The sequence below is a fragment of the Phascolarctos cinereus genome, unplaced genomic scaffold, assembly GCF_003287225.1.
Source record: "Phascolarctos cinereus isolate Bilbo 61053 unplaced genomic scaffold, phaCin_HiC Scaffold_1;HRSCAF=81, whole genome shotgun sequence".
NCBI classification, from domain to species: domain Eukaryota; kingdom Metazoa; phylum Chordata; class Mammalia; order Diprotodontia; family Phascolarctidae; genus Phascolarctos; species Phascolarctos cinereus.
This window is the reverse complement of record NW_027555514.1, coordinates 172,369,988-172,395,239: the sequence shown is the minus strand read 5'-3', so window position 1 is coordinate 172,395,239 and position 25,252 is coordinate 172,369,988. Positions and strand designations below refer to the sequence as shown.

Genomic DNA, 25,252 nt, shown 5'->3' with positions numbered 1-25,252 from the left:
AAGTGCATTGATTGTGGTAGGAAGTTCTTACATGAGAGTTCCTAATTAAATGAAATTATAGATCTGGACCACTACCCCTCCTGTCATCCAGGAAATGTTATCCAGTTCTAAATATATGTAAACTGGCAAATGTGTCCATTGTATCCTACTCAACTGGAAGTTGAGCAAGACTTAAGTTTCACATCATTCAGATCTTTTTGCTAAATTCATATAATGTGTACTGTCACAGATGTAATTTCTCTCTAATAGGCAATATGGGGCAAGCTGTTGTCAGTCCTGTCTTATTCTTCATGACCTCATCCCGGGTTTTAACCTTGACAAAGATACTGAAGTATTTGGCCATTTCCTTTTCCAGCTCATTTTACAAATGAGGAAACTGAAGCAAACATAGTTAAATGACTTGCCCAGGGTCACACAGTCAGTAAGTGTCTGAAGCACTCTATTTACCGTGCCACCTAGCTGCCATTATTTAGAGGTTAACAGCAAGGAAAAACACCAACTTTAAGTTAGAGATTTTAGTCACAAGGTTGAGAAATCAGACTGATTCTTTAAGGGAAGCTAGAGCAAAAAAAATCTCTCACTTATTATTTTGTTTTCTTTTAAAAATATTTCATTAATGTTCTTTTCCTTTCTACATCACTGTGAGTTTATATATTCCTACTATTGGGGAATGACTAAACAAATTATAAAATATGAATGGAACAGAATATTATTGTGTCATAAAGAAATGATGAAATGGACAGTTTCCAAGGAAACTTGGGCAGACCTGCATGAACTAATGCAGAATGAAGTGAGCAGAACTAGGAAATCAATTTATACAATAACAACAGCATTATAGAGAAAAACAACTTAGAAAAATTTTAGCACTCTGATCAATGCAATAATAGCCAGGAGTCCAAAACAATGAAGATGAAATATGCCATTCAACCCTCCTGACAGAGAGATGGTAACCATAAAATGGAGAAAGAGACATACATTTTTGAACATGACTAACATGGGAATTTTTTCCCCAAACTCTGCAGCTATATATTGAGAGCTTTATTTTCTAATTTTTTTAAATTGCTCAATGGGGATAGAATAGTAGGAAAGGCAGATTATCTTTTAAAAAGATTTTTTCCCTGGTACTTGGTCCACAATCAAAGTCATTCTCATTTGGTAAAGCCTAGCAGAACTTGCATAGCCTTTGAGAATCCAAGATCACCTTCCTCCTACACAAAGAATCAAAACAAGAGTTGGAGAGTCTCTGAGGAATACTGGAAGAGAGTTCACAGACTATCTAGTCCAGCACTGGCCTGAGAAAGAATTCCTTCTGCAATGCACTGCCCAGCCCTTGTCTGGAGTGTCCACCAAGAACTCAGTGAAGGGGAACCCACTACTTTTTGGCCATCAATTCCAATTGGTTGTTGTTGTTGTTGTTGCTTAGTTGTTCTAGTCATATCCAGCTCTCCTCGATCACATTCGGGGTTTCTTGGCAAAGATACTGGAGGGTTTGTCATTTCCTTCTCCAGGGCATTTTACAGATGAGGAACTGAGGTAAACAGGGTTAAGTGACTAACCCAGGAACACACAACTCTTAAGTTTCTCAGACCAAATTTTAACCTGGGTCTGCGTGACTGCAGGGCCAGCTCTCTATCCACATTGTGCCACCTAGCTGCCCCAATTCCAATCTGGGATGGCTCTACTGGCTATTAATTTTTTCCTTTCCATCACACCAAAATATAACACTCCACTTTTACCTCTTGCTTCTACTTAGGTGCTCAGAAACCAAGCAAAATATAAGTAAACCGGTGGTTTTCATTCTTCTATATGACAAATGAAGCTAAATGCTTCCTCTACCTTTGGAGGAATGAAATTGTCACTAAGGCAAGCTGATAAAGTATGAGCTGCCCTGCTTCTAGCAAAGAGAGAGAAAGAAGATAAAGAAAAAAAAGTGGGTGAGAAAGAATAACAAGGGAAGGAAAGAATGCAATGGAGGAAAACAGGAAAAGAGTATAAGGTCTAGAACGTCTTCAAATAATTAAGCCTCCCATCACTACCATACATGCCTCCTTGAGAGGCCAGGAATATTATTTTCTGAACTCCTCATATATTTTCTCTTTTCATCCAAGTGAAATGATATAAATATCACTTATGCTTCTACATGCTGATCCACTATTTTAACTCTGACATTTCTTTATATCTGTATCTTTTTAAATGTGATATACTGTATGCTATTTTACAAACCCTTCATTTCCCTCCCTCCCCCTAATGCCCACACCCATGACCTTTAGCTAGCCTGTGCCCTGTAAATAAAGGATCCCTTTCAGAGTTATAATAGGTCTTATCCCATTAAGTCACTAAGTTTCAATGATACCTATGTTGTCAAAATTACCTCCATGTGTTAGGATCTCTAGTTCATCTTGCTTATTACCCACACATTGTACATTTGTGCAAAAATATCTAAAACCATAGGTTCTATTACAGTGTCCTTTCATGGAATTTGTCTCCTGTCAACCCCTGTATTTTATATAATGTTTTTAAATTTTATATTATCTATATTATATTTTACATATTATCTATATAATATATATCTATATATCACATTTTCATTTTATGTAAACACTGCTATTCTTTGCCCTACACTGTAGCCTCTCTCCTGTCATCTAACTCAACAGAACCCAAATTTTTATTATGCCCCTTCTTTTTCAGGTTAAATACACTTTGCTTAGATTTTTTTTTTTTTGCAATTGGGGTTAAGTGACTTGCCCAGGGTCACACAGCTAGTAAGTATCAAGTGCTCAGTCTGAGGCCAGATTTGAACTCAGATCCTCCTGACTTCAGGGCCGATGCTCTATCCACTGCGCCGCCTAGCTGCCCCTTAGATTTTCAAAATTCTAGGCAAATATATTTTACTAGCCCTTATTAGAAACACTCCGCCTTTGGCCAAGGATTCACCATTATGCCAACATTTTAAGTCCTGGACCAGAAGTCCAAATCCGATTCTCAAAATGCCACTTTCTCATCCAGCCACTAATTTGTATCCAATAAAAGTTCCCTTCTGAAGTACTTGTATTTGATTGGCACAATAGTGAAAACATTTATGTTTGTTTTAAGAAACAGCAGGTCTACACGTGTCCAAAGACATTGGGGAAGCAAAGGATGAAAATGTTGGACAGCAAGGGTTTGAATATGGGAATAACACTCCTAAAGGGTAGAGGACAGATAGGATCGGTGGCACAGGTAGAAAGATGTAGCCTGAGAGGAGACACATCCTCTGAGTCCAGAAAGCAGGATGAGAAGATTGGTGCTGGGCTGAAGTCGAGGAAGGAAGTAGGAATTAAAGCTAAATGTGGCACCTGATAACAGAGCTCTGCAGTAGTCAGAGGGAAGCTCATCATCATACTGTTATTACATCCCATTTAATAAGATCATCTACTGAGAGTAAGGCTGAGGGGTGAGAGAAAATGGGCAGAAAGAATATGGGGTTTTAGGGAGGAGACCTAAAAGGAATGGGCCAGGGAGTCAACACAACATTAATAAAGAGATGCTGGACAGTAGTGAGAACTCAGTTGAAGTTCTATATCAGTTACAGTGAAAAGTCAATTGGATTTGGAGCAAGGGACTTGGATGCAAATCCTAGCTTTAATTGTACATCCTTTGGCAAGTCATTTAGTTTCTTTGGGCCTCATTTTCCTTATTTGTAAAATGAGGGGGTTAAACTTGATGATTTTCTAAGTTCCTTTCTAGTTGTAGATCTATGATCCTATACCCCTTTTAACAGACAGCATTACTTTAATACACATTTTGCTTCATCCAACACAGCCTTTCATAGTTCTGGAAAATGCAGAGTGCAATAATGAGTCCCCATAATACATGTTGTAGAATACCTAGTTGCTATATTCAAAAACTCTAATGAAGCTTGACAATGTAGAGACTCCAGCAATGTAGACAACACCTCAGACATACCTGCCTATCCTGTGCCACCTTTTTCCATGTCCTTGCATAAATCTGCCATGGAGGTCCATACAATGTTCTCAGAGCCTTTCTTGTACTCTCCATATTCATAGATAGCAACGGAGTAGCAGACTGTCTATTGATTGTCCCTTCTATAACTTCATGACCAACCTATCCTTTTTTCTGGTAAAACATTTGTCTGATGACCACCTTTAGACTGTTTCTCTTGAATAATACCTTTAGACATGTTGAAGCCCATTCATGCCCACCATGAACTTCTCCACTGACCCTAAATTAAATTCCTTGGAGATCATGGTATTATACTAATCCGTAATTCAAAGCCATACATCAGCACTGGCAGAATATTGTTTCCTAAAAGATGGGCCTTTGCTTCAGAGAGAAGCTTGGGATGATTAAAACAACCATGCATTCCTAGGGAAATCCATAATCTTCCTCTTGATCAATTCTTGACCCATCTCATTGTCCCTTTTCAGAGTCTGTCAAAGAACCTGGACAAGGTCTGTGGGTGATTGTCAAACTTAGTGAATCCCATCACTAAAATAACTTCTAATTTATAGATTCTGAATGAAGACTTTTAAATGGGATTATAAAATAGTAACATCTTTAAGCACAAAGCAGAAACAATCACAAGTTAGCCATTTTACAACATATAAATAAAAATACCTTAACGTACAACTTTTAGTCAAATAATAATTTACCTTAATTTGTATGTCAATATCAGTAAATGTTGTAGTAATATTTAAAACTGCTTCATTCAAACCAAGTGGTCTCAGTTCCCATGACTCATATGGCATATGAATGTGATTATCTTGAATCAATGTGATAGGATAAACAGATTCCACACTGAATGACATGATCCTTTCCTTCATGTTATAATAGAGGCTGATAAAGCCATCAGTTCGCCAACCTTTGCCTTTATAGTGGACAAGGGAAAATTATGTGAATTTTCCATATAAAATAAATTCAATAGAAATGAGAAGCTCTGAAATGGCAGAGTTTTCCAATAGAATAATTCTCTATTTAAAAAAAACAGCACTTTCCTTAGGAAATGAAATAGACACAAATCATATCACCCTCCATATTTTTATTCAGTTGTTATCATATGTGTTGTCATTCATTCCACAAACTTTTGAGTATGGATAATATGTAGAAGATGGTGTTTGGTAACATAAAAGTATGGATGAATTCATTACATGTCACCACCATCACTGTCTGAGGTGGCTTCTTTGATACTATTGCTGGGAGTGCAGTTATCCTACCATTAGGTTACATAGCAAGACATTAAAGCTGTCATTCCAGCATAATCAAAATGGTGAAATAAACCAATTTTATTACTTCTGGTTTTTAAAATCTTATTATTAACATACAATCATATAACTAGATATTAATTGCTACAATGTTAAATTTAATATGTATTTAAAAAAATAAGAGAGAGAAGGGAAGGAAAAGGAAAGGGAGAGAGGGGAGGGGGGAAGGATGAAAATGTTGCTACCATCTCCATTTTACAGATGAAGAAACATAGGGAGATGGAATGACTTGCCAACAGTCACACAGCCTGGAAATCTTAGAGACAAGACTTCAGTCCTAGTGGGTACAATCTCCATTCCCTCTTCTTCCCCCACTGCAATTGTAGTCCTAGAATTGATTCCACATATTTTGCAAGCTTGGTTCTGAAGGAAGTACTTATCTTTTCTAACTCTATTACTAAGAGTAATTTCATGACTGTACCTTCTGAATCCCATCGTGCGACCATAGGTTTCTCGAAAAACACTACATTTTTATTTATTTCAATCATGACCTCAATAGGTAGGTAAGGGTTTTCATTTTCAGAAACATCATCTGCGATGTCTGGAGGATACATGAATGTCTGTAATCCTCCACTGATGAGCTTTAAAAAGAGACAAACATTACTAATGCAGGAACTGCCTCATTAAATTTCTAAATATTAGAAACAGTATTAAATCTGATAGACATCAATGCCTTTAATGTTTTACAGCTGAATCTCATTGTACAAAGGCTGGCCATAAAGTTATACTGGGGAGAGTTACCCAAACTTCATGTGGTCCAATCCTCATAGTTTTCTCATTTATCCAGCATTCAGGGCCAGGTAGTATATAGAGAGCTGGCCTTGGAGCCAGGATGCTGTAGGGTTCAGTGCTGTCACTTCACTTCACTTCACAGAGCTCCCTGAAATAATCCCCTAAGACTCTTTATTGCAGAGAAGGTAGATTGGTAGAGAGTCTCCTCCTCTGCAACTTCCTGGTACCAGTGAGAACAAAGACTCAGTGTTTATCCCTATCTGGTCTTCCTGCAAATGTTTAATAATTGGTGTTACACACAAGTGCTAGATTCTACAGACAATTCAAATAAGCAAAAGACATTGCCACATAAAAAGCTAATATCTGTCTAAGGAGAAATAGGATATACCCAGTGAGGTGCTGATTCTCCAGAAAACACACACAAATGAACAGATGACATACTTTAAAGTTTAATCTGTACTATTAACTTTCTTCCATCACTTTCTTAAGTCTAGACAATAAACAATAAATCAAGCCTTGATTTGTAGCATTTGCTAATTCCCATGGTATAAATGCTCACTTTGAAAATTTGACAATCAGCTCTCTTGAACTATTTTGCACTGGCTTCAGAATACACACACACACACACACACACACACACACACACACACACACACACACACACATACACATTGTGCCTCTTTACCCCACTTTAAAATCTTTCCCACAATCAGACCCCAAACTATTTTTCTAACTTTACTCACACAACTTGCCTTGACATAGTCTACACTAGATGAACTGTCCTGCTTACAGTTTTATGAGCACAGAATCTATTTTTCTATGTGTTTTTGTCCATGACATTTCTTATTCCTATTTTCTCACATCTATATTTACGTAAATCCTATCCATCCTTCATGACATGACTCAAACTTCACTTTCTCCAGGAAGCCTTTCCTAACCTCCCTAGCCAGAAGCAATCAAGCAAGCAAGCAACAACTACTTACTTATTCAGCACCTCCTTTCTAGTCATGGATACAAGTACAAAGAATGAAATAATCACTATTCACAATGGTCTTACATTGTGACAGAAGAGAAAAGGACCTATATCAATACCATCAGTATATGGGGGGAGAACCAGGAAAGGGAGACCAGGGCTGGATATATAGAAGTGAAGGGTCATCTTCACAGAGATGATCATTGAATCCATAGAAGCTAATGGGGTCACCAAGGGACAGAGGGCTCAGGACACAGCCTTGCTAATCCACGACTAGTAAATGATTTAAAAAATAGGAGATCCATGATGATCCATACATAGGAGAGGTCAGATAGACAGGAAGAGAACTAAATGAGATCAGTAATGTTAAAACCTGTAAAGTATTTTATGTTCAGTGAATAGTACTATCTTTGTAAGTGCCCTCTTCACTAAGATTACATTTAGGCTGGGCTACACACAAAGCTACTTTGAGCTTATACACAGTAGGTATATCATAATTAAATGAATTAAATTTTCTGATGAACAAGTTGGTTAAAAAAACTTAAATCAATAAAAACCGATTGTTCATCCATCTATAAACATATTCTAAGGATTAAAAACTAGTTTAACAGTATGCATTAGATTTTATTTTATAATTTTCTCTTCTGACAGATTTTCCATTTAACATTTTATTTATATTTTCAGAGTCTGTAAATGTAAACACTTTCTCCCCTATATGTGCTATATGTTAGACCTGCTAAGAAAAGGTAAAAAATGACCAGGATAACTTTTTTAAATGATTGTGTTCCAAGAATCTACCTACTTCTACAATGGTCCAGCTTTTTACTTGTTTACACTGTGGAGGAAGCTGTAGTATATTCAAGTGATATATTCCACCCAATGGTGTGAATCCTCTTAAATCAACTACATCCTCATCAATAACAGCTTCAGGAATAGCATCTGGCACTGATTTCTCTGGTAATGTTGCCATTGGACCTAAAAGTTGAGCATAGTTCTAATTAATCCAGGTCCTGAATATTTTTAAAAAGTATTTTCTTGAGAAGATTATCAAAAGATTATGAAGATACTATAAATGAAACAATTTGGACTTAAGTAGTTATTAATATTAAAGCTTTTTAATGGGATTAGCTTAGAAATCACAGTCTTTTGTATTTAACAGGTTTTTAAAATTTTGAACATACTAAGGTATCCATCTAACCCCTAAATTAGCACAATTTCAAATTGGGCAAATAGATTCATTCAAATCAAATTTGTAAGACATTGAAGCTCTGTGGAGATTCAGCAAGAGAAAGCATGCATTGTGAAAAATAAATAAGAGAAAGATTGGATTGGACACTCTCTAAAGACCATTTCAGCTATAGCATTCTTTGCTTCTCAGCTAGCAATCACAGAAAATTTGCAAGGTTGCCTAAAGGGCTCACTTTTAAATTTTTTTTTTCTTTTTTTACTTTTATGGTAAATGATAGATGAAGGTTATAGTTGGTTTTTACCTGTGGAGACCAGGCACTTAATATTAATTAAAACTCCCAAGGAAGCTTTTTGTTTTTGTTTTTGTATTTTTCTTGGGTTTTTTTTTTGGCTAATTTTGTAGTTATCATTTCTTAGAAGAAGGCAAGAAAGAATACCATCCAAAAATGATCCTCATGGAATGAGCGTTAGTTACTTTTGGACCATGCTATAAAGACAGTATTCCACTGAGAAAAGTTTGCTGTATAAATCAAGTCATCATCACCTAAAAGATGAGTCATACTGATTATAAGAAGCTTACTTGATTTTTAAAAATTATGCAAAGGTTATAAAGATGGTAGCATGGATAAGTAAAAGAAGCTCGACTGCTAAAAGCACTGGATTTGGAGAGAGAGGGCTTCTTTTCAAATCCCAGTTCTGCCATTTACTATCTGTATGAACTTGAGCAAGTCACAACCTTTCTGGACCTGTTTACTCTTCTGTAAAATGAGATGCTTGTGTTAGATCCCTTACACTGCTCAACCTATGAACCCATGATCTTGTGGTTCCATGTAAACTAAAGACTCTCCAGTCCCTTGAGAAACATACTTTCCAATTCTTGTTCTGGGGACAGTAATCAAATCACTACAACTATTGCTTCCTGAAACAGTATGTCAATTAATGCCCAATGGATCATCTCATCACTCCTTTGACACCCCAGAGCAAACTTCTTGTTACTGGCTTCGACTCTCCAGGATGTGTTATCTTCCCTTATTTGAATGTATGCTTCTTTTTTTTTTATGCAAATGTATGCTTCTTGAGAGCATACTGTCACTTTTTGCATTTGAATCCCCAACACTAAAGCTGAGTGTGTGACAGGTAATAAATGTTTAATGTTTTTTCATTTGCTGATTAAAAATTTCCAAGTGTGTTCTGAAGAGAGGGAAATGAGGAGGCTGTGAAAGGACTTGTTATGAAAATATACCAAATTATAGAATAATTCTCAGAGAGAGAAGCATTCAAAGAAGATGTAAAGTTACTTAAGTACTCAAATACATACATCTTGATGGTCTTGACAATGATTCAGAACATAACCCATCTATGCCTGCCAAGCCTGTGTGACTCTCTATTTACATTCTCCAATACATTCACCCAACAGGCAAAGGACTTGCCTCATTTTCTCTTGATATCACAAGGATATTAGTGGAACACCTTGGCTATCCACTTGTTAGCCCTTGCTTTTGACATCTGACCAGCCATAGGGTCAAGTTAATTAGAAAATATTAATATATGCATACAAACATATATAAGACTTTTTCATATTTCCAAATTATAACAGCTATTTGGATGAATTCTAAGGTCCCTTCTAACTCTAAATTAATCCTATAATCACAGTTTGCTGAGAAGAAAAAAAAGATTAAATCCATAAGCTTCAATTACTCAAAAGAATGATAATTTGAGAGCTTACCTACTGAAACTGATTCAGGCTTTAATGGTTTTGTTTCAGTTTCCTCTTTTTTTGCTTCAGCTTCTTCTTTCAGTGAGGTAGTAGTGCTCTAGGAAAAACACATTCACAGGTAGATTAAATTCAACTCAATAAAAGTTTATTAAAAAGAATACTATTATGGGCGGGATGCTATGTTAGAAAAGAGGGAAGATGTAAAAGTAAGTAAGACATGATTCCTGTCTTCAAGGAACTTACAAACGCATATGCAAATCATAATACAAAGTGAAACATGGTAAATACATAAAAGCAGCACAAACAGCTACAAACTCATGAGATTTGCTGAAGAAAAGATTAATGGATATTTGAAGTCAGTTCTAGGTGAAGTTGAAAAGAATATAAACTCTTTTGGGAGTAATCCCTCCAGTCCTGCTTTAGTAGTTCCCATTCCCATTGGCAAGCCATGGCACTTGAGGGTGGCTAACTACTCTTTCCCTCACAGTTCTAGGGATAACTTTGAGAAAGTACTGCTGCCTGTGAGCCCCTACTCAGGATGCTCCCCCACTGATTATCAGTTGGCCAGTCAGCATTAATGAGGTTTTCTTTATCTGAGGAAGGGATATTTACTAAGCAGATATAGTGTCTCCTCCCACACTGAGGGCATCGTCTTCCCTTGTACACGCAAGGTCTTTGGGAAGAAAGGTATAAACTACTTACGGTATATAGGCATAAATGAACTTATAGAGCATATGTAACAAGGAGTAACTCATGGCTCCCAGGTTACTGGAAGCCCTTTTCTTTCTTCATGGATTTTTCATGAAGTCTCTCTTAAATATAACTCTTTTGAGCTCAGAAGGCCTATACCTTCTTGTGACCTCTGTGTGGCAGTTTGTCCATGCTGTGTCTCAGCCCCAGTGCAGACATGACCATCAGCCACTTTTGTTTTAGGTATACTCCTTCCAGGGATGATGAAAAGTCTAAGTCCAAGTTGTCTTCTAACTTTTCAAAGTTCACAAGATCTTTCTCTAGTCATATGTATATGTGTGTGTGTTTGTGTGTGTGTGTATGTGTGTGTTATTCCCTTGGGGTTCCCCTTACTCCTTTCTAATACTGGAGAAAGAGGTCTTCTCCCTCAAAGCACTTGACTTAAAAATTTGACTGTTTTCCTGCTGGAATCAATTCTGATATACAAAGGTGGAGATGTAAGTCAAATTCTCTCAACAAATACCAATACTCATCCTGTGTATCATCATCTGATTTCATCCAATGGCTCAAAAGCACTTTGCCACTCCTAAATTGTTTAAGGACATATTCACACTTTGATCGATGATCCTACAACTCAAAGAGGTACCGTTATCAGATAAAGCTATAAAGTCATAAAGCACCTTATTCATTAAATTAGGGGCTCAGGAGTGTATGACCTCCTTCTTATGCTAGTACTTTCCAACTGTCAATAGCATTCCTATGGCCTTCCTTCCTTGCCTTGGGTACCCTTTACCTTTATTTTCAAGCATAGGGACTTTCCAAAATATCTGAAGTCCTATCACATACACCGTGCCTATTCTGTCTCGCACGACTGATCTTGCAAACAATATTAAAAGTAGCAGAGTGAGTGTCAAAGTATGTCTTCAAAAAACTTCGACATTCTGGAGAATAATTTTCTAGGACCAAAAACAAGTTCTAGGATTTCTTAAATGGTAATGCTAAATATTATCAAGTATGAAGTATAGCACAGGGAACAATACTACACTAGCAGCATTAGAAGGATCTTGTTTTTTAATTTTTCCTGAAACGTATTTTGCTTTAGTAGAATTTGCTGGATCTGGGAATTTGGCTTTCTAGAAGGAACAATTCTGAAACCTATATTTAGGTACTTCAAAGTAATGAATTAGATAAGCTTCCTTTGTAAGGAAAGTTGTCTCTTTTCTAGGAAGCTTCTATTCCCTTTACCACAATACCAATTAATGTAGAACTACTTACCATGTCATGTTATTGTAATATGATGAAAGAACACTGGACTAGGAAGTCAGAACACCTGGCTTCTAGTCCTGGCTCATAAATTATATGACCTTAGACAATCATTTAATAATAATTCATAATGGAGTCAAGATGACAGACTAAAGGCAGGGACTCTGTTCTCCCCCAAACTCTTCCAAATTCCTTTAAAAATGACTCTAAACAAATTCTAGAGCAGCAGAACCCACAAAAAGACAGAGTGAAAAAAAATGTCCAGCCTAAGATAACCAGAAAGGTTGACAGGAAAGGTCTATTGTACCATGTTGAGAGAGGAGTGCGAACCAGTGCAGGCAGCACCAACGTGGCCCTGGCCCCAGCCCCAGCCCCAGCAAACCGGGAGCAGGCCTTGGGAGTCACTGAATCAGCAGTGGCAGCAACAGTGCTTCTGGAGCATTCAGCCCACAGCCAGTAAGGGGGATCAAACAATTGGTCAGAAGATCACAGGGGTCTCTTTCCTAGCACTGAGGCAGGACTCTGTTGCGTTGCCCATACTTGGATCTGAGTCGCAGTCCTGGGTGGCAGTTCCAGGGGGAGAAGAAGCACTAGCATAGCAGAGTTTGTGGCAGCAGTGCAGAGTGAATCCTCCTCACAGTACTAGGGCAGAAAAGAGTACTTGTGGTCACTCAAAGACCAGGGCATAGGCCAGGAGAGAAGTAAATATCTCTCCTTAGATCATACCACCTTGGACAAACTGAAAACTTACAGATCCCTGGAGGTATGTTTGAAAACAGCTGCACAGAACCCCAAAGCTTGGGACAGTTCGCCCTCCACTCTGGAAGCAGAGCCCTACCTTAACAAAGAGTTAAACAGTCAAGTAATAGGCTGAGAAAATGAGCAAACAATGGGAAAAAACTCTGATGATAGAAACTTACTTTGGTGACAAGGAAGATCAAAACATACACTCAGAAGAAGACAACAAAGTCAAAGCTCCTATATCCAAAGCCTTCAAGGAACATATGAATTGGTCTCAGGCCATGGAAGAGCTCAAAAAAAGATTTTGAAAAGTAAAAGTAGTAGAGAAAAATTGGGAAGAGAAATAAGAGTGATGCAAGAAAATCACGAAAAATGAGTCAACAGCTTGGTAAAGGAGACCCCCAAAAAATACTGATGAAAATAACACTTTAAAAAATAGACTGGACCAAATAGCAAAAGAGGTCCAAAAAGCCAATGAGGAGAAGAACGCCTTAAAAAGCAAAATTGGCCAAATGGAAAAGGAAGTCCAAAAGTTCACTAAAGAAAACAATTCCTTAAAAATTAGAATGGAGCAAATGGAAACTAATGACTCTATGAGAAATCAAGAAATTATAAAACAAACAAAAGAATGAAAAAATAGAAGACAATGTGAAATATCTCATTGGAAAAACAACTGCCCTAGAAAATAGATCCAGGAGAGATAATTTTAAAAATTGTTGGACTACCTGAAAGCCATGATCAAAAAAAGAGCCTAGACATCATCTTTCAAGAAATTATCAAGGAAAACTGCTCTGATATTCTGGAACCAGAGGGTAAAATAGAAATTGAAAGAACCCACTGATCACCTCCTGAAAGAGATCCCAAAATGAAATCTCCCAGGAATATTATAGCCAAATTCCAGAGTGCCCAGGTCAAGGGGAAACTATTGCAAGCAGCCAGAAAGAAACAATTCAAGTATGGGTGGAACCACAATCAGGAAAGCACAAGATTTAGCAGCTTCTACATTAAAGGATCAGAGGTTTGGAATATGATATTCTGGAGGTCAAAGGAGCTAGGATTAAAACCAAGAATCACCTATCCAGCAAAACTGAGTTTAATCCCTGAAGGGAAAAAAATTGATATTCAATGAGATAGTGGAATTTAATGCATTCTTGAGAAAAGACCAGAGCTAAATAGAAAATTTGACTTGCAAATCCAAGACTCAAGAGAAGCATGAAAAAGCAAATAAGAAAGAGAAATCATAAGGGGGCTTATTAAAGTTAAACTGTTTGCATTCCTACTTGGAAAGATGATATTTGTAACACGTAAGACCCTTCTCATTATTAAGGTAGCTAGAAGGAATATATATATATATATATATATATATATAGACAGAGGACACAGGTGTGAATTGAATATGAAGGGATGATATCTAAAAATTAAATTAAGGGGTGAGAGAGGAATGTACTGGGAGAAAAGAGAAAGGGAGAAGTGGAATGGGGTAAATTATCTCACATAAAAAAGACAAGAAAAAGCTTTTACAATGTAAGGGAAGAGGGCAGAGGTGAGAGGGAAAGAGTGAACCTTACTCTCATCAGAATTGGCGAATAACATACACACTCAATTGGGTATAGAAATCTATCTTACCCTACAGGAAAGTAGAGGGAAGGGGATAAGAGAAAGGGAGGTGACAGAAGGGAGGACATATTGGAGGAGAGAGTAATCAGAAGCAAACACTTTTGAGGAGGGACAGGGTGAAAGTAGAGAATAAACAGGGGGTGGGATAGGATGGAGGGAAATATGGTTAGTCTTTCACAACATGAGTATTATGGAAGTGTTTTGCATAACTACACACGCATAACCTATATCAAATTGCTTTCCTTCTCAATGAGGGTGGGCGAGGGAGGAAGAGACAGAATTTGGAACTCAAAGTTTTAAAAACAATTGTTAAAATAGTTTTTTACATAGAACTAGGGGAAAAAATAACAAATTTTTTAAAATGCTAAAAATAGGCAACATTTACAGTATTTATTATGTGCTAGGCATTGTGCTAAGCCCTTTACAATTATTATCTCCCTTGATCTTCAAAATAACCTTGGGAGGTAGGTATTATTATTATCTCTGTTTTACAGATGGGGAAACTCAGGCAAAGACAGGCTAAGTGACTTGCCCTGGAACACAGTTAATAAATGTCTGAGACTGAATTTAAACTTAGGTCTTCCTGACCCCAAGCCTGGAGCTATCTCACTGGCTCTTTGAATCTTTAGTTTATTTGTCCATCTAAAATGGGAATAATAATACCTTCCTTTTCTACCTCATAGGACTCTCATAAGGATTAAAACATATAACATATAGGAAAGTATGTTATGAACCATAAATAACTAAAAATGTAAGACATTACTATCTTTTTTATAAACATTGAAGGATACATATTTATGTGTCTTCTGTCACTATACTCAATACAAGTTTATTTTATCTCTATATTAAATAAACTTAGGGAATTAGGGAACATGTCTAATCTTAACTTTGTAAGCCCCTAGTGATGAGCACTCTATGGGCACTTTATAATTACAACAGTTGAGGTTTTATGTTATTCATATAAAGGCACTATACTTACATTGAGCTATTTTAAAAGTGTAATATGTAATAACTAGAAAGTCAATATTGTCTTTGTCACAGAATAAATACTCCTCTTAGCTTAATAACTGTTCTACTTCCCAAAGGTGTGGTGGGTGGGGGTAGGGGGGTATAAATTAACTGAAACACGGTGTTCAGAGCCCTCTACTGGCAAACAGAAATAGAAACAATTAAAAAAATCAAGGCTACATTATTTGCAGCATATCTTTATACCACATCCAAGATTATCTACTATGCATGAGTATACACAAAGAGACAGATTCCTTTGTGTCATCGAATAAATGTATGAATGAAGAAGATAAACTGGTCATGTGGCAAGAGTGGAAGATAATCAGGGCAGCCCATGGACTCCATCTATCCCTGAAATGTCTGGCAAAATCAAGGAAGGCCCCAGCATATTGCCTAGAAATGAGCTTGTTAGAAGAGATGGCGGGAAACCCAGAAGAAAAAAGTAATTCCACAAGTATAAGCAGAGTCTGAAAGAAAAGAATGTCCTGAGCACAAGGACTATACAACTACCCTGAGAAAATTAAGTGAGATATAAAATGTAATGTAAAGAGAAATAAGAGCTTAGAACAAAAGATGGTAACCCACCTTGCCCAAGAATTTGGACTACCTGAAAACTAGGGCCAAAGAAAAAGCAATGGCTATCTGACAACCAGAAATTTTAGAGCAAAATCAAGACTTAAAAAAAAAAAAGACAAAGAAAAGAAAGTATATGGTATTTGGTATCCAAAACAATTAACCTGGAATGCAAGTGAAGAAAAAATAATTTTTTAAATCATCAGCTAACCTGAAAACCAATGATTCCAAGAAAAAAAAAAGCCCATTTATCAGGACATCATAAAGAGAAATTGCCCAGAACTCTTAGAACCAGAGGACAAGGTAAAAAAGAATCAACCAGTCACCTCTCCGTGTTACAGAGGAGAAAACAGGAAGGTTAAGTGACTTGCCCACAGCTACATTGCTAGGAAATCTTGGATAAAAGATTTGAACCTAGGTAGACACAATCCCCACTGACTATTTTAGGGAAAAATATGTAAATTTATATATAAAAATATACATTCAACTATATGTCCTAGAATTGGCATAATACAACATACAATCTGGTGGTACAGTGGATAGAGTTCGAGACCTGAAGTCAGAAAGACTCATCTTCCTGAGTTCTGATCCAGCCTCAGTCTCTTACCAATGGTGTGATCCTGGGCAAGTCACCTAACCCTGTTTGCCTCAGTTTCTCATCTGTAAAATGAGCTGGAGAAGGAAATGGCAAAGCACTCAAGCATCTCTGCGATGAAAACCCCAAAGGTGGTTATGAAGGGTTAGACATAACTGAAAAGACTGAACGACAACAACAATGTGCAATCTAGATTCTGAATAAAATCATCTAGCTTCCTGGGGATATTAAGCTCACACTTTCCCTTTCACCACCTTCTTTGTACAGAGGGAAGAGAGGAAAAAGTATAAGAGGACTAGATGGAGAGAAATACACAATTATCATTCATAATCATGAAGATGAATGGAATGAACTCACCCATAAACCCCAAAATAAAAATCCCCTGGAAACCCATAGCCAAAATCTAGAGCTTCTAAGTCAAAGAACAAATACTGTAAGCAGCCTGAAAGAAACTACTAAGGAGTTACAGTCTGGATCACACAAGATCTAGGAAGACAGCAGAATGGGTTAGAAAGAATTCAATGATACATTGTTTACAAGAAATATACTTGAAACAGAAGGATTCAAACAAGGTGAAAAATAAAGATTTTCATTTTTCTGGAGGAAAATCTATTATGCTACAAATGAACTCCAAAAAGCAGAGGCAGCAATCATGGTTTCAGGAAAGGAGACAGTAAAAATAGATATCATTAAAAGACTTAAACAAGGAAATCAGATTTCGTTTGAAGGTACCATGGCTTAAAAAAAAAATCAATAACAAGGGGGTGGGGCGACAATGGCCAGGAGATTGGACATTTTGGCTGAGCTCTCTCCCAACTCAACCCTCTAAATAATTTTTTTTAAAATGCCTCATATCAAATTCTGAGTGGGATGACAAAATTTTTTTTAAAAGTCATTATCTCATTTTTCTAGCCCGGGAAAGGTTAGGAGGACCTAAAGAGAGCTCTGCCAATGGATGATGGGGTGGGGGTAGTCCTGAGATCGGATGGAAGAAGTATCACAAGCGATGGGACCTAGAAGAGGCAGCATCTGTTGTTGTAGCAGCAGCAGCACCAGAAACAGTAAGGGGATTAAACTCCAGCTCAGAAAAATATTGCAGAGGGCCACTGTATTAGCACTGGGAACAGGATCAGGGAAGCAGGTGTCCTTTGGCAGCTCCTTCACCTCTTACCCAATTCTCGGTCAGTTTCAGGTTGGAGAGGTGTAATTAAGATCTGTGGTGAAGAAGGAACAGAGGCCTCACCTGGGTAAGGAGCACAGCCCAGACCAGGAGAACAAAAACCACAACTCTCCCTGGATCACACCACCTTGGAAGGCACCAAACACCTACAGGAAACAGAAAATCAGCCTAGCCATCCCCTGGCCCCATTCCTACTCCCAGAAGTGAGCAGAGCCCAACTATCATGGTCCAAAGACAAGAAATAAGCTGGAAAATGAACAAGTAGCAAAAAAAACCCCAAACAAACCCAAAAACTTGAGCATAAAAGTTTCTATGGAGACATGGAAGCTCAAAATACAAACTCAGAAGAAAATGACTTGAAACATCTACAAGCAAAGAATCAAAGAAAAATTTAAATTGGACATAAGCCCAACAAGAATTATTAGTGTACCAATTTTTCCAGAGATTCCACTGCTAGACATATACCTCAAGAAGGTCATTGAGAAAAAGAAAGGAAACATATACAACAACATATTCATAGCAGCATTTTCTATGGTATCAAAGAACTATAAACAACTAGATGTCCCATCAAATGGGGAATGGCTAATCAAATTGTGGTACATGGATATAAATAAATATTAGTGCATCAAAAGAACAAGCACAATGAAAGCAAAGAAACATGGAAGGACTTACATGAACTTATTCAATGTTAAGTAAGCAGAGCAATGAAAACAGAAAGCACAATGACTATAACAATGTAAACAGAAAAAAAAAACCAATCACCAGAAAACAATCAAGACTGAATGGTGCAAAATTATAAACAACAATCTTTGTCACAAAGAAGAGTTATGAGAAGGTGTCCCCTCTTTTCTCTTCCAGTGCAGAGGCTGGATTCCACACATGCAGAACACTGCATACAAAGTCAGTTGGGTTTTTTTTTCATTTCTTCTTCTTTTTCTTTTCTTTTGTTTTAATTTGAAAAATCCTTTGCTACAATACATGGTTTTCTGACACCACAGAAAGTATGAGCTATGGAGGGGAAGTCTAGGCAATTTAAAAACAAAAAATATTAATAAAATCCATATTTTAAAAGGATGGAGGGTCAAAAAAGTAAAAAAAATCTCATAAATGAAAATGTCAGAAATTGGACACCATATTAAAACACAGCATGGCAGCTGAGGAGAAAATTTTATATACATATATATATATATATATACATACATATATGTATATATATACATATATGTATATATAAATTTTTAGAAAAACTTTCATCAAGAAAAGAGAAAAAAAGAATAGATAGCAACAACAATTATTATTATTTACATAATGCTTTAAGATTTGCAGAGCTCTATGTATGTGTCACCTCTTTTGATTAATGAATGGGACATGTAACTAAAAAAAACCAGAAAAGCAATAAATTAAAACAACTAAATTCCAAATTAAAAATTCTGAAAATAAAAGGAGAGATTAACAAAATGGAAATAAAAATATTTAATTGATTAACAAAATGTGCAATTTTTTGAAAAAAAAAACACTAGTCTGAGCTAGTCTAAGAGGAAAACCAAACTGTATAAAAAAGAAAAATGAGAATTCACAACCAAAATAATATAAAAGAAACTGTCAGAAACTATTTTGCCTAATTAGATGCAATAAAACTGATCACTGAGATAAAATGGACAAATATGTACAAGATTATAAAATTCCAGACTGGCTGGTTATTATCTGTTCTTGAAGGGACTAAAATGACATCACTATGTTAGAATACCCAGATAAACTGATTATTATTTAAATAATCAGAAAAAAAATTTACAAGCCATAAATGTGCCTCCAAAGGGGGTGTGGAAAAACAAGCCTTTGAATTCTACCAAAATACAAAGAATAGTTTCAATAGCATATAAATTGCTTGCAAAAAATAGAAAAAGGATCCTTCAAAACTTTTTCTTTGAGACAAACTGGGTCTTGATATCTAAACCCAGCAAATACAAACAGATAAAGAATGTTATAGATCAATTCCTAATGAATATTGGTACAAAATGTTAAATAAAATATTAGCCAAGAGGCTACAACAACATATTCAAAAGATTTTACATTAAGATCAGGTTGCACAATACCAGTGAATGCAGGGCCTGATTAGGAAAACTGTAAATATAATAAACCATCCTTGTAAAAAAAAATAATTAAAACATGACTGTATCAAGAAATGCTGATAAGTTTTTCACAAAGTCTAACATTAATGTCTATTCAAAGCAATAGAAAGCACAGGAATAAGTAGACCTGTCCTTAATGTAGTAAACAAATAACCTAAAAACAACAGCTGGGATTGTATAATAGAATAATAGAATTGTGTAATAGAAAAAGTATAGAGGCCTTTCCAATAAGATCACGTGTGAAGAAAGATATTAATTATCACCACTATTGTTGGAAATAGCACTTCAAATACTAGCTGTAGCAACATGACAAGAAAAAAAATAGGCGAAAGCATAAGGCAAAGAGAAAACAAAACTATCACTTTTTGCATATGATATGATACTCTATCTAGAAAACTCCCTAAAATCAACTAAAGAATTTATTGAAACATATAATACCTTTTAAAAATCATTATCATTTCTTTATGTTACAAACCAAAACTAATAGGAAGCAACAGAAAGAGATATTCCATTCAAAATAACTAGATGTATAAAGTATTTGGGAGTCTACCTATCCAGACACACACAGGAACTATATGAATACATCTACAAAACATTCTTTCAAGAAATAAAGGGAGTCTTAAACAATTGTAGAAATATACCTCACTTCTTCTGACCTCTGGGTGAGCATTTGCCTTGTGTGAGCCCCCCATAAAATAGTATTTTAGGCAAATGTAAGTTTGGCACTTGAACAATGTGGTCAGCCCAACAGGGTTGTGCTCTCTGCAGTGGAGTTTGAATGCCTGGCAGTTCAGCTTGAGAAAAGATTGCAGTATCCAATACCTTGTCTTGTCAGGTAATCTTCAGAATCTTCCTAAGACAATTCAAATGAAAGCAATTCAGTTTGCTGGCATGAAGCTGGTATGCCATCCAGGTTTCTTTGACATACAACAATGAAGTCAGCACAATGGCTCTGTAGACCTTCAGTCTGATAGGCAGCCTCTTCTCTCCAACACTTTCATTCAGAGCCTCCCAAACAGCTAGCTCTGGCAGTGTGTGAGTGTGTGTGTGTGTGTGTGTGTGTGTGTGTGTGTGTGTGTGTGTGTGTGTGTGAATCTCATCATCTGTGTGTACATCCTTGGAAAGTATACTGCCAAGGTAAGTGAACTTATCCACAGCATTCAAAATTTCTCCACTTGCCATAACTGATGATTCCACATGCAGATGGTGCAGTACTTGCTGGTAGAGAATCTCTGCTTTCTTGGTGTTAACCGTCTTGCCAAAAGCAGCACAAGAGTCAATTCATGCTTTGCTATATCCCAGCCTCAGAGGCTGTATTGAGTGCACAATCATTTATGAACAAAAGGCCTCACACGAACTCTCCCTCTACTTTATTCTTAGCTTGTAGCCTTTGCAAGTTAAATGATTTGACCATTAGTGTAGTAGCTGACCTTGATGCTATTTTCATCCTCATTGAAGGCATCTGACAACATTGATGAAACCATCATGCTAAAAAGCATAGGAGCAGGTACATAGCCCTGTTTTACTTCCATTGTTGCCTGGGAAAGCATGAGAGCATTATCCATTATCCAGAGCCTGGGCAAGCATGCCACGATAAAACTGGCATACAATACTAATGAACTCCTGGTAACCAAATTTTGCCACAGTCTTCCACAAACCCTTACAAATGATGGTATCAAAGGCCTTGGTCAGATCAACAAATGTGTACAGATCTCTATTCTGCCTCTGGCATTTCTCCTGGAGTTGCAGGGCAGCAAATACCATGTCACCGTTCCTTGGCCCTTTTTGAAGCCATACTGGCTCTCAAGTAGATGACCATCTTCCAGGTGAAGGATTAGCCTATTAAAGAGGACTCTGGCAATAATCTTGCCAACAATGACTAAAAGAGAAACCTCCCACCAACTCCATCTCCCCGTGATTGCCACAGGACAACCTATTTCCTTTTCCTTGACAATGGAGATATCTTTGAACTCTTGGGGGATAACTTCCTCTTGTCATATAACCCAGGAGATTTCAATCAGTTTTTGTATGAGCAGTGCCTGGTAAATCTCAGCTAGAATAGAACCAGCATCAGGCACTTTGCCACATGAGAGAAGACTGATGACATTCAAAACCTTCTTCCTTAATGCATTTAAAGCTACAATATAACATACAAAAATCAGTTTATACACAGCTTTAAGAGCAAATTCATTGTATAAAATGGTACATATGGATCATGAATATCAATCAGACTCCTTTGTAATTAATTACAAGGGGAAGAGCAAAATGAGACAAAGGAAAGGAACTTTAAGTTGGCAGAAAAACATTTCATTCATACTTTTTAAAAAATATTGTAGGAGGAATCATGAGAATTTTATAAGATATCAATGACACCAGTGACCTGAAAAGGGGTTCCCTTTTTCTGAGACCTTCCTACCTTTGTGAAATTAATAGAGGGTTCCTCAGTTTTTATTTCTGTTGTAGTGACTGAAGAAGTCACTAATTCCTGATTTTCAGTCATCTCCTCTGCGCCTGCCTGAGGAGCCTCTTCATCCTTAGGAGTTTCTTGTTCTGCAGAATCTTCAATAATTGTTTCAACAGTTGTTGGTTTTTCTGGCCTTTGAATCACAGGTAACGGAGAAAAGTGATCATAATTAGTATGAAAGATACGGAAAGCAATATCACTTGTTGCTAGTGCCTTGGGAATCTCGAATCCAACTTGCGTGTCTCCAAATTTGATCTTTTTATACCTGTAAATAATAAATTTCAATTAAAATTTGTTTCTGGGAATATAGTTATCATGCAACTAATAATTAATGATGATAACAATAAACAATACTTTAAGGTTTACAAAGCATTTTATATATATCATCTCATTTTATCCTCACAACAACCCTGGAAGGTAGGTGCTAATGTTATCCCCTTTTTATAGATGAGGAAATTGAGGCAAACAGAGGTTAAGTAATTTGCTTCAGGTCACTCATCTAGTTAAGGGTGTGAGGCCAGATCTGAACTCAGGTGTTCCAGGCCCAGCTCTATATCTACTGCACCAACTCACTGCCTTTTAACCACTTGGCTGGTGCCCAGGGTTACCCAGATAGTAAATATCTAGAGCTACATTTGAACCCAGGTCTTGAACCCACTGACTCCAGGTACAATGGTCTAAACCTCATACACCTTCTCTCTTTCTCTGAGAGATGAAGCAAGAATATTTTATAAAAAATAAAAAGGATTTTTAAAAAATGAAAGTAGTAGAGGAAAAATAGGGGAAAAAATGAGACTTACGGAAGAATAATTTAGAGAGATAATTAAAAGGCTGGAACACAAAATATAAGGATACCAAGACAGACTCACCCCAGTATCTCACTCAAAGCCAGGCATGGTGTGTCTTAACAACATGCCTCTATCATTCCTCAGAGTAGTTTTTTTTTAAATATATGAACATATGCCCACATATGTTTAAAAATTTTAAACGTCCCTTTTTAAGTAAACCCTTTTCATTGCCATATTCAAGTCATGTGACCCACACCATCAGATTTATTTTCTCCTGCAAATTATTAGGTCCTTTCACTGATATTTTTCCTGTGCCATCATTGTTGCTTTCTTCAGCTTATGACTTGGAAAATTTCTCTCTCCACTTTTTTTTTCAGTTTAATGCCTTCCAGATCAGACCACCAAGTCTTCAAGCAAATGTATTTTTCTTAGTCCTAATTGAATGCATTCTATTCCCAGCCTAAAGCTACGTCCCTTTATTGTAAGACATTGTTCTGAAATCCAAATCCCATTTTTTCTTTTTTTGTGGGGGGGCGGTGCTGTTTTGTTTTGTTTTTTGGTGAGGCAATCGGGGTTAAGTGACTTGCCTAGCATCACACAGCTAGTAAGTATCATGTGTGAGGCCAGATTTGAACTCAGGTCCTTCTGAAAGATTCATGGTTTCCTCACCGTAGCTGTTCCTTTCATGCCTTCACAGATGAGTCTTTTTTTTTTTTTTTGGTTTTTGGTAGGTTTTGTTTTCGGTTTTGGTTTTTTTTGGCTAGGCAATGAGGTTAAGTGACTTGCCAGAGTCACACAGCTAGTAAGTGTCAAGTGTCTGAGGCCGCATTTGAACTCAGATCCTCCTGACTCCAAAGCCAGTGCTCTACCCACTGCACCACCTAGCTGCCCCCCAAATTCCAATTTTCAATGCCATCTTTATAGCCAGTTGTTTGTTTTCCTTCCACATCCTTCTTTCTCTTATAATGTACCTAACCTTCAAATGGTAGCATTAATGAAAATGATACTGTGCCCTCAATTCCTTCAATTTACTGCTGAGGACTTCATAATCCATTAAAATGCCTTCTATTCTGGGTTTATTCCACCAGCATTGTTTGTTCCCACACGTGAATAGTGGTTGCCAGGCTTGACAAGTCTAAGGAAGCTCTCTGAATCCTAAGACAGCATTCCTCTTTGTGGCTGCCATGTAACATTGTTGACTCTTACTGATCTTGCTGTAAATTTGGGGCAAGTTTGATTCAACTCACATGAAACTGAAATGGCAAGAAAAAAGGTTAAATACTATTGTCTGTGAGACTACAAGTCTCATGAGGGCAGATGCTGTTTTTATCTCTTCGCTCATTATGAGTCAAGTTTTAGGGGATTTGGTTTGAGTCAACCACAATCCTCAAATTTTTGTAATTAGGAAATAAAGGAAACATTTCTTCTATTTATAAAAGAAATCCCCTTTAACTTGGTTATGACAGTTTGGCTACTCATTTTTTTCCTAAAAGAAAAAAATTTATAGAGTTACTTTGGATTCTTCTTGAGGTTTGCCCAAACATACAAAGTGACATTTTCATCTTTAATGATCATCTCCATATTTCCACTGTCAGTATCTCCTAAAGAACTGGCTTCCTGGAAATCAACAACAAAAAATAAAATTTCAAAACCTAGGCATCTCATTACTGTCCAACATTCAATGAATCAATCAAAAGGCATTTATTAAGCACATACCACATGCCAGGCACTGTACTAGGTGCTAGGGACACAAAGGGAAAAGTAAAACAGTCCCTGCCTTCAAGGAGCTTACATTCTATTGGGGGAAGACAACATGTGCATCTATATACAAAAATAAATACAAATCAGTTTTGAAGGAGAATAATTACTGGGAGGTATAGGAAAGGTTTCATATAAAAGACAGCACTTGAGCTAAGCCTTGAAGAACAGTATGAAGGCCAGGATGGCAAGACTAGAGTGTGTGGAGAGGAGTAATGTGTAATAATGCTGGGAAGGTAAGTTGGAGCCAAGTTATGAAGAGCTTTCAATACCAATACCCTAGAGATGCTAGGGAACCACTGGAGTTTATTTAGTAGGAAACAAATATCCTAATCAAAATTATTATTATTTTAATCATCTTGGTAGTAACAATAGAATCACAGCAATAGAGCTGCAAGGAACCTCAAAGGTCATCTAATTCAACCCCCACATTTTCGATATGAGGAAACCAAGGTCCAAAGAGGCTTGCCCCAGGTAGTAAGCCTCAGAAATGAACTATGAACCTAGGTCCTCTGACTCCAGAGCCAGGGTTCTCTCACCAGGACTCTGCTGCCTTAGAATAAGTAAGGTTTAAA

At 36.9% G+C, this 25,252-nt stretch overlaps 1 protein-coding gene across 3 annotated transcripts in view; it reads right to left on the bottom strand.

Annotated features, from left to right (window-relative positions):
- DNAI7 (dynein axonemal intermediate chain 7) overlaps positions 1-25,252 on the bottom strand; it is a 66,053-nt gene that overhangs the window by 8,398 nt on the left and 32,403 nt on the right. For all 3 annotated transcript variants that reach the window (XM_020965066.2, XM_020965067.2, XM_020965068.2), the window contains 6 exons: positions 24,433-24,536; positions 22,084-22,396; positions 9,881-9,968; positions 7,769-7,941; positions 5,683-5,842; positions 4,653-4,867 (listed from right to left, as the gene is read on the bottom strand). In XM_020965066.2, coding sequence (XP_020820725.1) covers positions 4,653-4,867; positions 5,683-5,842; positions 7,769-7,941; positions 9,881-9,968; positions 22,084-22,396; positions 24,433-24,536 — 1,053 coding nt within the window. The remainder of the gene's footprint in view (positions 1-4,652; positions 4,868-5,682; positions 5,843-7,768; positions 7,942-9,880; positions 9,969-22,083; positions 22,397-24,432; positions 24,537-25,252) is intronic.